At 47.4% G+C, this 13,603-nt stretch overlaps 1 protein-coding gene across 8 annotated transcripts in view; it reads left to right on the top strand.

Annotated features, from left to right (window-relative positions):
• CUEDC1 (CUE domain containing 1) overlaps positions 1-11,531 on the top strand; it is a 56,390-nt gene extending 44,859 nt beyond the window's left edge. For 4 of the 8 annotated variants that reach the window (XM_033171499.1, XM_033171500.1, XM_033171502.1 and 1 more), the window contains 8 exons: positions 2,620-2,746; positions 4,298-4,481; positions 5,108-5,191; positions 7,624-7,698; positions 8,289-8,382; positions 9,409-9,467; positions 9,841-9,904; positions 10,622-11,531. In XM_033171499.1, coding sequence (XP_033027390.1) covers positions 2,620-2,746; positions 4,298-4,481; positions 5,108-5,191; positions 7,624-7,698; positions 8,289-8,382; positions 9,409-9,467; positions 9,841-9,904; positions 10,622-10,628 — 694 coding nt within the window. In that variant the 3' untranslated portion in view covers positions 10,629-11,531. Of the gene's footprint in view, positions 1-2,619; positions 2,747-4,297; positions 4,482-5,107; positions 5,192-7,623; positions 7,699-8,288; positions 8,383-9,408; positions 9,493-9,840; positions 9,910-10,621 lie in introns of all 8 variants that reach the window. The other 4 variants (XR_004427947.1, XR_004427946.1, XM_033171503.1 and 1 more) reach the window with 4 other exon arrangements.
• The last annotated feature ends 2,072 nt before the right edge of the window (positions 11,532-13,603 follow it).

Below are 13,603 nucleotides of genomic sequence, written 5' to 3'. Positions count from 1 at the left end.
GTGAGGCAAGCCAACGTGAATTGCATTCCTCCACACAGTTGCTGTTTTTAAGTCCCCAAACAATATGTCATTGTGACATTTCCTTTACCTTGAAATACATGCTAAGTTAAAAAGCAGACAGTGAGATGGAATAATGTAGTATTTAGCAGAACTGAACTGCAGAGGAACAGAAACATTGCTGATCTTTATGGATACAGTGGTGCCTCGCAAGACGAAATTAATTCGTTCTGCGAGTGCTGTCGTATAGCGAAAATTTCGTCTTGGGAAGCATGGTCGGAGGAAGCGTGGCTTTACAGGGGGGGAAACAAAAAAACGCAAAAAGTTTTCGTTTTGCGAGTCGCGGCCATAGGGAAATTCGTCTTGCGAGTCACCCTTTCGTTAGCGAATGCCTTTCGTCTAGCGAGTTTTTCGTCTAGCGAGGTACCACTGTACAGGAAAGAATGGAAATCACAGCCTTCTGACATCCCTTTTTGCACCCTGATATCCAAGGTGAGGGGCAGCACAGCTCTCATGTGCAAAGCATGGGTGGGGGAGAGGTTTGAGCCCCAATTTGAGGAAGGGCTGAGCCCACTTTGACGGGATCGCTCCCTGACAGCATCTCCACCCCTGGCTTCAATTACCTGCTCACTATCCTCCCTTTTTAAAAACCCTGTCCTAATGAAGACACTAACCTGTGTATACAGTCATAATTGCCTCTTGCCGCCCTCTCTGACTTTCATGCTCCATTGAAGGGGCCGTGAAGGGGAATTCCCAGCATTGAGATGCTTGGTTATTAGCAGCTGCGAGCCGAGCCAAGATCTGAAATATAGCAGAGCCTGGGTCCCTGTGGCGTTCTTTCCTCATTTTTTCCTCTCCTTCTTTGGCTTTGAGCCCTCTTCCACGAGTTGGCCTCCCTCGCGTGTGCCAGTTAAGGGAGCCTAGGCTACTTTCCTCTCCCTTCTCTTGAAATCCTGGCACAGCAGAGAGACCAGATCTCGATGGGTGTTCTCAGACTCCTGCCTCGGCCTTCAGAGTTTGTTGAGTTTCTTTTCATAGAATCATAGTTGGAAGGGGACCCAAAGCACCATCTAGTCCAACCCCTTGCAATCCATTGTGTGGAGATTTTCCTTCCACAAAGGACCGAGGACCCTGTTTTTGCTTTTTTGCAGGTGCATTCTGCAACATGCTACTGACACAAAAATAATAGTCTACCACTTAGGTCTTCAACAAGTGGGCCAGGACAAAGCTTTTGCCACCATGTTGGTGTCTAGAGCACTCTATGACGTGTCTGGGCTAGACGTAAATGTCTGATGCGACACTCATTTTCTCAGTTTCTATGAGTGTTGCATTGTGGCAAAGGAAAGGCACGAGCCTTTTCCAATATGATACGTATTTATGATCAGTCATATCCCCCACTTTCCTGTGGCTATGCCTGCAGTGAGGGAGTTCTCTTCGGAGCAAGGGCACTCGGTTCACTTTCTAGTCTGCTTCTCTGGCTTTTCGAGATTCCTCGTAAAATGGAATTTTGCTGGGAACTAGCGTGCAGAAGTGTCAGCTGTGGTGAGGCAGCTTGGTTGCCATCATAACAGCAGTGGCAGCCCAGGAAGTGACAGCAAGAGTCTGGTAGCTGCAGGAGGTTAGAGTTTCTGGAGGGAGAAGGGCCACCATGTTTGTATGTTTGTTTGTTTGTTTTTCATTCATTTCATTTCTATACCACTTCATATTAAATAAAAAATAAAAAAATCTCAAAGCGGCTTACAATTTATATTAAAACATCAAATAAAACAGTCCAGAATTAAACGTTATGGAAGAAAGTCAAATATGAAGTATACATTCAAAGCAGCATAATCGACGGGAGACTAAAATATTATCTTAAAAGATTTCAGAAGGAAACATTACAAAGGAGGTCAAGTGCAGAATGCACATGTAATGCAGCAAAGTTAACCCCCCCCCAAAAAAAATTAATCTCAACATTTGAAACGAAAACCTTACTAATGGAAATCGAATATAAAATGCATGTTTAAAACAGCATAATTAGCAAGAGACTAAAAATATTTTCTTACAGCTGTTACTGTCCTGCCAATGGTGGTACATGGCTGGTGGCAGCTGTGGAAGATCAGGCTTTGATGACCTGGGTCGGCACTAAGAGACAGCCAGGATGTCTCTGGCCTCTAACAGCTTCAGCTTTTGTAGCTGGAGTCAATCCGGTCCTCGCCCTCCCAGGCCAGGTGGGAAAAGGCCTGCAGGGCAGGGAGCACGTCATCCAGGACTCACAGCCAAAATGGTCATCCTCACTCCTCTCCCTGCAACTTGAAATTTGGCTGGGTCAGGGGAAATCCGGTACGGAATTGATAGTGTTGTGCTGGGAGAGAGAGCCAGCCTTCCAAGCCTAGGAGCATAGGAAGCTGCCTTATTCCAAGTCAAGACCACTGGTCCATCTAGTTCTGTAGTGTCTACACTGACCGGCAGCAGATCTCCAGTGTTTCAGGGAAGAATCTGTCCCACTCCTACCTGGAGATTCCCAACAAGGGCTGGGCCTGGGGACTTCTGTATGCAGAGCAGATGCTCTAATAGTCTACTACTAGGTTTTGAAGCCTTGCCTTAATACGCCTCCCAACCCCACCCCCATTGACCTTGCAGGAACGATATCCAGAATTCCAGTGGCCCCCAAGCACAAAGGCGGTACCGGAACTGGAACCCACCGTTGCTAGGCAACCTTCCTGATGACTTCCTTCGCATCTTACCCCAGCAAATGGAAAAGGTGCAGGTAGGGTGGATATAACTTTCTATATTTGGGCTATGAGTTCAAAATACCGACAAGGTCCGTTCAGTGCATTGTGTGTGTGTGTGCTTTGCCACAAGCTCTTGAAACACACTTCAGCTCTCCTCAATTTGCATATAGGCCCTAATAGGTCAGGTACCACCTGTTGAACAATAGAAATGCTTCTGGGACATTCTTGTTCTCTGATCTCAGCAACTTAGGAGTCATAGAATTGTAGAGTTGGGAGGTACCGCAAAGGTAATACAGGAATCTTTCACCCAAGGTGGGACTCGAACCCATGACACCGAGATTGAGTCTCATGCTCTACCTACCGCCTGAGCTATCCCTCAGGTCTTTGCTGCTTCCTCCATTGCCTTCCCCCTCTTTTACCTTCTCCATCCTGCCCTGCTTGACCCACACTGTCATGCCTCCATTCCTAGAAGTCCCCTTTCCTGCCCTTTTGGGTTAGTTTTAAGAGCAGGTTTTAGATCTAAGCTTCAAGTAACACATTCAGTTTTATATGTAATCATAGCATCCCGGGGGGGGGGGGGTATTTTATTACTTGTAACCGTTCCAGATCAGATTGGATGGCAACCCTGTGAACCTGATCTTTAAAAGATCTGTTTCATTGAAGGAGGATTCAGGAGAGGAAAACTCCCAAGGAAAACCAATAATGTTGAATGTGGTGTACAAGCCTTTAGAGGCAGGCAAGTTGTTGCTGTGGTTGTTGTTTTTTATTTATTGCATTTATATATCACCCAAGGAGCTGTACACTTTATCATCACAACAACCCTGTGAGCTAGGTTAGGCTGAGAGGCAACAACTGGCCCAAGGTTGCCCTGTGAGCTTCATGGCTGAGTGGGGATTAGAACCCTGATCTCCCAGGACCTAGTCCAACACTCTTAACCATTATGCCACACTGAGATCAAAAGCCGAGCCTTTTCATTTGCCCCAAGAGAGACAGTTTAGGTGGTGGTGCCGTGTTTGGAAGAGAAGAGACTTGTGGGTTTAGGGCCAAGCTGGGCATTGAGTGTCAGATGCCCGTCTCAAAATGTAGGTTCCCACCAAGCATCTTAAAAGCGTTAAGTTTGGAGTGTATGATTTGGAGAGGAAATGCTGTGGGCAAGAGAACAACACTTCACCCTGTTTCCTGCATTCCTCTCCCTCAGCTCCACCCCCCCCCCCACCAAATCACACACTCCCAGTCCTACTAGATGTTCTCCACTGAACATCTAATTTCGTTTATTATGTGGACTGAAAAATGAAGCCTTGTTGATTTGAGTCCTCAGAGTGACAGCTTCACGTGTTACCTTTTTGGGGAGGGCCGGTAAAGGTGTACACCTATGATTTTTTTAATGTGTTTATTTAAAAGAAAGTGTGAATGCTGCAAACCTAGGTTAGCAAAATGCATGCATCATACAGGTGCAGCCATTGGGGGGCTTTGATGGGTTGGGGCTCTGGGCTCTGGGTCCCTGTGGTGGTCATGGGTTTGCTGCCCTGTGAAGCCTGCATTCCACAGCCATTCCTTCTCTCTCTATACACAAATGCCACATCCAGAGTCCGCAAAGCTGCCACCAAAAAACAGCAAGCCCAGGGAGCCAGCGGGCCCACGGCTCATTGGACCAGGAGAGGAAGTGGAAGCAGTATCTGGAAGATGAGCGGATCGCGCTCGTCCTGCAGAATGAGGAGTTTATGAAGGAGCTGCAGAGGAACCGGGATTTCCTCCTGGCTCTTGAGAGAGGTAATGGCTTATTTCAGAATCTTAGGGTGCTTTGTTTGTTTGTTTCTTGGTAGGAATGTGGGTTTTCTTTTAGCCAACCAGTTTTATGAACGGTCCCCTGCCCCATTTTGTTTATGTTTTTATTACTGTTGTCGTTTTTGTATGGTGTGCTCTGCTGTATTTTTTAGGAAACTGAGGTGAGATATATATATGATGGTCACACATAAAAGAAAGCCTTATCTGAGGCAGAGCAGCAAAAACATGTCAGTCTTCACCAGGCTTCCTCAAACTCGGCCCTCCAAATATTTTTGGCCTACAACTCCCATGATCCCTAGCTAGCAGGGACCAGTGGTCAGGGATGATGGGAACTGTAGTCTCAAAAACATCTGGAAGGCCGAGTTTGAGGAAGCTTGGTCTTGACTGACCAATGGCAAATAGCAGAGAGTGATCCATTTGAACCTCAAGCAGGAAGGAATTCCATAGAGGATTGACCTGAATGCAAGGCAGCAGGTCTTCCACTGAGCTACAGTGCCTGAATGGAAATCAAACCCAGGCCACAGCAAGGAAAGTGCCAAATCCTGACCACTTGACCGCCAGTTTGTGACACTCATGCATTTCCTTCTCTTACTTTTTTGGTCGCCATCTAGATCGATTGAAGTATGAGTCGAAGAAATCCAAGATGAGCAGCGTTGCCCTCACTAATGATGTTGCTTTCACCTCTGTAATATCAGGTATTACACCCCCCAATAGTTTACCCCCCTCCTAAAGGATGGGTGTTAGCTTTGTGGTCAGCTGCCAGAATGTGAGGGTGCAAATCCAGTAAAAAATTATTCCAGTTCAATCAGTACTTAGGTTACTTTGACTATGCAGGTGCGGCCAATGACTGGCTCAAGGTCACTCAGAGAGCTTTGTCTCCATGTAAGAATTTGAACCTGAGTCCCCCCCCCCCAGGCCTTGTTTGACACCAACAGTTCAGCTGTGTATGGGGAAGCTTTCTTTTGACCATTTGGCACGTTTTGAATTTTGAGAGAGAGCTGGGGGTGCCATTCACAAAATGGCTGCTATGGGGGGGCGTGGCATAACACAAAATGGCTGCCGTTGGTAACACAGAATTAGACAGTCACTCATGACAAATTTAGGCTTTCTGTGGGAAGTCAGCTTTGTCCTGCTGGTCCAGATCGTGGAGATCACGCAGTATTGATTTTACACATGCACACACATTCTCTTGCTGTCTGATATAACAGGGAGCATTCTTCAGCAGCAGCAGAAATAAACCACACCATGCGGACTCTTGTTTCACAGAAATAGCTTAGAAGAGCCTGCACCTTTTGCACCAAAGCTTTCTTTTTAGGAAGACTAGAGACTTTTTTTTTCAAAATGAAAGCTCAGCATTGGGGATCTTGCCCCAGGGCAACAGTGAGAGCCTCCACAGGCATCAGTTGCACCCATAGGTGCCAGGTTGGACATGCCTGGTTTAGTACGTCTTGGGCATCTGGGGCAAATAGCTGGTGTGAAGCGATAAACAGCTTCTGGAATATGTTTTCAACTCTTGCCCTGTACGTTTGCAAGGAAATGCTCATAAGTATCCTTTTGCTTTGGACTGCTGGATCAGGACTTAGTCTTGCCTGCCCCCCCCACTCCAGATCCTCCCCCATCCCATGAGGAACGGGCACAAAATGGTGAGCAACCTGCTCTGGTCCCCAGTCATAGTAAGCACAGATTCCTCCTTCCTTTTCATCTTTGAACAAAGGGGATATTGCCTCGCTGGCAGAACAAGGAAATAATCCTGCTTAACCGAGCGGCAGCCTCGGAGGAGGGAATTAGAGCCGCTGTCTGTCGCTATCACATGAAAACCGTGGAACCGTCGGGGCCTAACCGAGTATTATAAAGAGACTGCTTTGGCTGAGGATGCTAACGGCAGTTGATGCTACGCTGTAGGCAGTGGAATCTGGTCTGTCTGGGCAAATGGGGCAGCGCCCCACCAAGCTCAACCTGTCCCCTTCCCATGCCTTATCACTTACAATTAGTTTATGGGGTGGCCCTGCCTGCCACCTTCCTCCTCCTTAGTCTCCGAGTTGCCCCTTTAAGAACTCAGCAGGAAGATGGAGGCAAAACTAGAATGAGCTGGCTCTACCTGCCTTTGTCTCTGGCGCCACCTGCTGTTGGGCTCCCTACCTTCTGCCCTACCATTCCCAGAGGGCACCAGCCACCACTGGATTCAGGGGCAAAATTCTGAAAAGGGCTGTTTTAAGAGGATTGGGGCATTCTGGCCATGTCCCACTATCAGACTTCACAAGAGCCAAATTTGGTGCTAAATGCTGAAGAGTTGCGAGGAGACTGGTTCTTTATTTATTTATTATCAAGTTCCTAGTGCTTGAGGCTGTAAATGCTGCACTGCATGATCTGGAGAAAAATGGACAAATATGGTTTCCTCCTCTATCATGCAGAATTCAGCGGCAAGACGATTGCAGATATAGCACCAATCCTGGCCCAACTTTGCTGGCTGGCACTTAGTTTCCAGGCCCAATTCTGTGTGCTGGTTTTTACCTATAAATCCTTAAACAGCTCAGGACCGCAATACCTCAGGGACCGCCTCTCCCCACATGAACCAACCCGGACCCTGCAATCATCATCTGAGGCCCTTCTTCATGTGCCTCCTCCACGTGAGGGTGGCAATATGAGAATGGGCCTTTTCTGTGGTGGCTCCCTGCTTGTGGAATGCTCTCCCCAGGGAGATTCACCTGGCGCCTCATTACCTATCTTTAGGTACCAGGCAAAAAACATTCCTCTTCACCCAGTCCTTTGGCTAATTAAACAATATATGACCCCTCAAACTGTGTGTGTGCCGGGGCGTGTATGTTATTGTTTTTTTGTTACTATGTTACATATTTTTTTGTTTTTATATCGCAAACTGCCCTGTGATCCTTGGATGAAGGGCAGTGCAGAAATTTAATGAGAATCATAATAAATAGCAACATGCCTAACATGTTTAATCCCCTCTCCGTTTTTCAAAATGCACACAATCTGCTTTCCAGCCACAATGCTGTACCCCTGACTTTTAGCATTTTTGCTTAACTGCACACTAAAAAAACAAAACACGTTGACAATTCGCCTCTGTTTCTTCAGCGTTGCGTTTTAATCCCGAGTTTCTTTTGCCTTCCAGACGATGTAGCTCGCTCCAGTGGTGCCGTCTCCGATGATGCCTTATTCAGGGACAAATTAAAACACATGGGGAAATGTGAGTTGTGTCATGGTTTGCAGCACGGTTGGATTTGGAGCCGTGGTGGGATTTCCCACACCGCCCAGCATGAGTGAATGCATTGTAAATGCTGCGCTAGACCACTGAATTACTTTGACAATATATGGGAATCTTAATATTTGCCTGTAACCGACTGGAGTTTTTGGGAGGGTGCGTTTGACCCTTGTAGTATACAATGCCGGCAGGAGCTTTTGCCAACACAGAAGGGTGAATGGGGATCCATTTTCCTGGCCCACCACATTTGGCCCCTGGGTGGTGCAGGGGGTGTATGCCTTTACCAGGGGACTCCTCCTCATTTTTCATATTCTGTAGTCAGGGTTATGGATACATTCTGCAATGTGCAGAAAGCCGGGTGCGGAATTCAGTATCCCAAGATCGCATCTTTTATTTTAAACAGGTTCCCAGTCCTTAAGGCTAGAACCCTAACCCTAATTTCAAAAGCCAGAGCGAGTAGGGTTTCCATTGGTCTTTGATTTAACAATCCTTAGAGATACTGCATGGTTACATCCTCTTTCTCCTTTAAAAAACAACAACAACAAACCTTTATTTCCACCACCACCCCCTTCCAGCTACACGCAAGAAGCTCTTTGAACTTGCCAGGGCTTTCTCAGAGAAGACCAAAATGAGGAAATCGAAAAGAAAACAGTTGTTGAAGCATCAAGTGTATCCTTCCACATGAAGTCTTGCTATTGTGTCTTGAGGGTGCTAAATTACCTGCAGTTCTGAGCACATTTAAAGTACATGGTTTTCCCCAAAGATCCCTAGAAACTGTACTTTTACCTCCACAGTTACAGTTCCCGGAACACTACAGTTCGCATGGTTCTTTGGGGGAAACCGTGTGCATAAAATGCGCTTTAAATGTTTGGTGTGCAAGTGACCCTCAGAACCAACAACCCCCCCCCCTGCATTCTAGTGTGAGGTTGGCCATGCCAGCCAAGTTAATGTTGCTGGCACAGAGCTGACATTCTGCACTCACAAGTTCCTTGTGGCATGGCCCTTTGGGCTTTCTCCACTGTCCATGCCCACCCTAGAAGCAACCAGTGAGGTTTGTGCTTGAGCAGGGAGTTGAACTCCTTTCTCCTCCTCCAACTTGCAAGTCACCGTGCTAAATACACCGTGCTGTATTAAGACTCCGGCAGCTCAGCTGAAAATGTAATAGACCTAGATTTACAACACTCTTTGCTTGTTCTTGCTGATGTCACTGTCAGCACCAGCCATGGTTGGTGCTCACTGTCAATAGTAGGGCAGATGGCAGGGAAACCAAACAGGAGGCAGAGCTAAGGGAAATTGGGGGCTTGCTCATTCTAGTTTTGTCCCCATCCTCATCCCTGGTGTGTACGTAGTTGCGAACCTGCTCCTTGATCTCAGGATTATGGTATTTAAAAGAGGTGGCCAGGTGCATAGAGAACAAACAGCTTTCCAAAATATATAATAGGTGATGACGATGCAGTGTGACTTGGGAATCTTTGGATTCCCAGTTGAGTTTGCAGATCACAGAGTGAAAGACAATCTTGCACATGTGTGCACGCACACACAGAGGAACCCTAGCTTTGGCTTCTACTCTCCCAGGGCTGAGCCATAGCCATGGAAATCATGGTTCTGGAGCTCAGATTATCTGAGGCCTGGCTTAGATTATACCCTCAACAAGCCACTGGTTTCCTCTTGTTTCCTCCTTAATCGCAAGTGCAGGATGGGAACAGCAGCTTCGACAGCTAATCTTCTTGATGACGTTGAAGGACATTCATGCGGTAAGACGAGAGCCCTGTTTCTAACGTGAGTGCTACCTCTGGGTTGGTCCCAGCTAAGCTCAGAGTGCTGATTTACTTGTGACCCCAGCTCATAAGGCTACTGCTTCGACTGATTCACCCATTTAAGATGCTTTCAAACTGTATATAATGATGCCTGATGTAGAATTCTGCTTAACTCAAAAACCTCGCCCTATACCTTCACCTGTGGAGGCTGGTCTAATGCAAGATTTCCCAGTCCCCCTGCTTATTCTGTGCTCTCTCTCTCTCTCGTTCATTCTGTGGGGCCCTTGTGACAGCATCTCCACATAACTGCAGAGTGAGCTGCTTCTCACCAGCAGGTTTCCATATTCTCTTACCTTCCTCTGCCTTTCAGATGAAGATGGCCAAGCAAGAAGACGACAGCTACACACGCAAGATGAAACATCAAAAGAAGCACAGTAAGGTGAAGAGTATTTGGGAATTAGGGAGAGGGATGTAGCTCAGTGGCAGAGCATCTGCTTTGTATGTGGAAGGTCTTGGGTTCAATCCCTGGCATCTCCACCTAGAGCTGGGGAAGATTCGGTGTCCGAAAACCCTGGAGAGCCACAGGTGGTCAGTATAGACAAGGTGTGGAGAAGCTTTGGCCCTCCAGTTGTTGCTGAACTACAACACCCATCACCCTTGGCTGTCAGCCATGCTTACCCAGGGATTGTGGGAGTTGTAGTTCAACAGCATCTGGAAGGCCAAAGGCTCCTCACATCCAGGGTAGACAATACTGAGGTTATATGCATTTTGGGTTGGATTCCAATGCAGAACTTTTTCCTTGGGTCCAGTATTGAATATTCAATTTTTTAAAAAGTGTTTCCAGAAAGTGGGTGTTCTTTTTTCTCCTATTGACCCTTCCAGTTTGATCCACTAAAATCTGCTTTTCTTGGTCATAGCATGGTGCTAAAGGACGGCAAGACTGGTTTCAATAATGGTTTTGGGGTGGCTATACACCCCACAAAAAACATCTGAAGTTTTAAATGTTTGAAGTTTTATCCTGTTTTCAGTTGAAAGCCGCCCAGAGTAGCTGGGGAAACCCAGCCAGATGGGTGGGGTATAAATAATTTATTCTTATTATTATTCAGCTCAATTTTAGTAAGCATTGACACCTGCCCTCATTTGTCTTCTAGATCCTGAGCTGGCCAATATATATTTTTTTAAAGAAAAGGTGAATAATGGGAGAATTGGAAGATGTCAGAGGAGCACGATTGGGTCAGTTGCTTTTCTCCTCCCCTGGAGCTGTCAGATGCTTCCCAAAGCCCAAGCTTTTAATAATGCCAGGCACATGGTTGGTCCTTTCTTACCAGTTGGGTTTGAAAACAGTTACCGGTTGGTTTTTCTTCCTCCTCCTCCAATCTGAAGAATCACCAGCCCAAAAGGAGGAAAGAAACAGCGATCCGATTTTACAGCTGACCTGATTTTTTTTTTCTACGTCAAATATTTGCAAACTGCAGAATGAATTTTTGAGATCTTAAGGATAGGTCAAGGACCTTTCTTTCTTTGTTATACTGTAGCGTTCAGATGTCTGAACGAAGCGGGGGCCGGGGGGGGGGGGGGAAGATGCCGTTCAAATGTGGATTCTGGCCTGGTGTTTTTAAACCATATCTCTTTAACTAACAGATGACCTTTCTCTAGCCACAGGATGGCCTCAGAATTTCATTGTATCATTGATTATTATCATTACATAATTATTGCTGCTAACAGAAAATAAGCCCAGATCAAGAGATTGGATGGTCAGGATGATATAAACTTCTCTCCACGGAAAAAAAGAGAATTTCTGCTGATTCCAACTACAACCAGAAATGCCTCATAGTGGATTAATCCCCTGCCCTTGGTCCTTGATTATTATTGTTATTTTTAAAGTGGGCCTCGGAATCACCGTCCCTGCAGCTAGAAACCTCTTTCATGCCATTGCTTCAGCGTGGCCCCTCTCCTAACTATGTGTTCCTTGTATTGCTGAAAATTATGATTGGAAAATAGGATTGATGTAAAGGGTTGTATTCTGTATGTGTTTCTGTGAATAAGGCGTTCTTCATGTGATGGTGTGAAAGCCATGTGGTCTTTGTCCCACGATGCTCAGGTGATGCTTGGAAAGCCTGGAGCCAGTCGATAAATGAAGTAGGAAGGAAGCACACAGTTGTCCTCGCCCATTTAGGGACGGGCTTTTGATTGCTACCTTGGTACAGCCATACCTCGAGTTGCGTACGCTCCATGTTGCGCTCGTTCGACTTACGGACCTCCGCGACCCGGAAGTCCCCCCAGGAGCGCGTGCGATGCGCGGGTGCACAGAAGCATTCTGCGCATTTCGCGCATGCGCAGAAGCGCAAAAACGCATGAACTTCTGGGTTTTTTCCCTGGGACGTTTGTGTTAAGCACGCCCGTGTTACGTAGCGCGATCTGGAACGGATCGCGTGCGTAACACGGGGTACCACTGTACTTTATGACAAGGCCATGTGTGAGGGGACTCTTCACAAGAGGGTCCTGCTGGGACAGAAGTCTTTGGTTCCTCTGATACAGCGTCTGGCTGGTGTCTCCTGGGGGTGGGGGTGGGGGGGCAGAAGACAGATAGGGCAGACTGAACTTAGTGGGGGCAGTGCCCCGTTTGCCCTAATGGCAAATGACCCTTGGTCAGGCCCACCATGCCTGATGCTTGTGACTGCCAAGGTTTGATCTGAAACAGACACTCGTCCTGCCATTCAGAAGTGACACTGACCATAGTGATATGGGTTGTTTTGGTGGTTTTTTAATGCCCCCAGCAGCAGAACCTGTGCCTGTTGCTTTAAATCACAGGTGAAGAATGCCCAGCTGGGCTCTAACAAGAGGGAAGGATTGGGGGGGGGGGTATAACAACAACCCAAACCCGCAAAACCCTGAATGAAGGTTTGTATGTTCTCCAGCACAGAAGTGACGTCAGTGTAACTTAGACAAAAGTTCAGCCTCTTGGACTCTCTCCGCAGGGCTGTTTTGTACGGGATCCAAGTTTCCAGGGAGAGTTGGGAGAAAGCAGTATTGCTGAAAAAGATCCCCAAACTTGAGGGGCTGCCAGGCAGAAACGGTTCCCTTTTGGGGAGGGAACTGGGGTAAGCAGAGAGAGAGAGACAGAGAGGATAAGACAACCCCCCTCACCCAAAGCCCTCTTTGAGGCTAAGCATCCACTAGTTGCCAAGGAGAAACCTGGAGGGTGGCCACTGGAAATAAACAGCCAGAGAAGTAGAAAAGCCTGCAAGTCTTTATTCCCCCCCCCTCCCCGCCCCTTGGGTTCCCAGCTGAATAAGCCACCGGCCGTTCCTGTTTTCACATCTATAGCTGGACTTTCTCTCTCGTCCTCTCTCTATCTGAATGCTTGGAAAGGGCTCAAGTTCTGGAATCGGATCCGCTGCTTTGAAGGCCCCATTGCTTCGTGGCTTAACTTTTTAAACTTTCCATTTTATTTTATTTCTATGACGCAGACAGAAGCCAGGAAAAAAAAATCTTGCTGCATGGCAATGGAGGCTGCCAACTTCAGTCTGTCTTCAGCCAGCCCCCCAACCTGCCTGCTTTCTTAAGAACAACCTCTATGGGGCAGGAAGGGGTTGGCCTGCCAGTAGTGTTGCCCCCTTACAGAAGGCAGCAGGGAGGAGAGAAGAGAGCAAAACCAGAATTAGCTGGCTCTGGCGCCCCCTGCTGCTGGGCTCCCTGCCTTCCACCCCACAACAAAGGCAGCTTTGCGGGAAGTGTGACGGGGGAAGAGGACATGTCAGGGGCACTTGCCCTTCCTCAGGACACGCTGCCTGTTGTGTCTTTATCCCTCTAGCCCCCAACAGCGTAAAAAGCCATGCAGGCAGCTTCCCCCAAGAGGTGGGGAAATGGCCACACCTGTTTTGAGCAAAATGACTATAAGGGATTCATTGCACGGCAGGAGAGCAGAAATATGAGTAAGCTGCACCCACAAGCTGTGATGCAGTTGCTGCATTTTCTCTCTGCCAGACTTCCTGTGCCTTTAACGCTCTAGCTGGAAGCTAGTTGAGGAAGGGGCATAGCTCAGGAGCAGAACACCTCCAGGCAGAATGACCCGGGTTCCTTCCCTGGCATTTCCAGGCAGGGCCTGAGAATATCCCTCGTTTGAAACCTGG

The sequence above is a fragment of the Lacerta agilis genome, chromosome 15 (genome assembly GCF_009819535.1).
Source record: "Lacerta agilis isolate rLacAgi1 chromosome 15, rLacAgi1.pri, whole genome shotgun sequence".
NCBI classification, from domain to species: domain Eukaryota; kingdom Metazoa; phylum Chordata; class Lepidosauria; order Squamata; family Lacertidae; genus Lacerta; species Lacerta agilis.
Note: the sequence above shows the minus strand (reverse complement) of the source record. Positions and strands in the feature narration are given on the sequence as shown.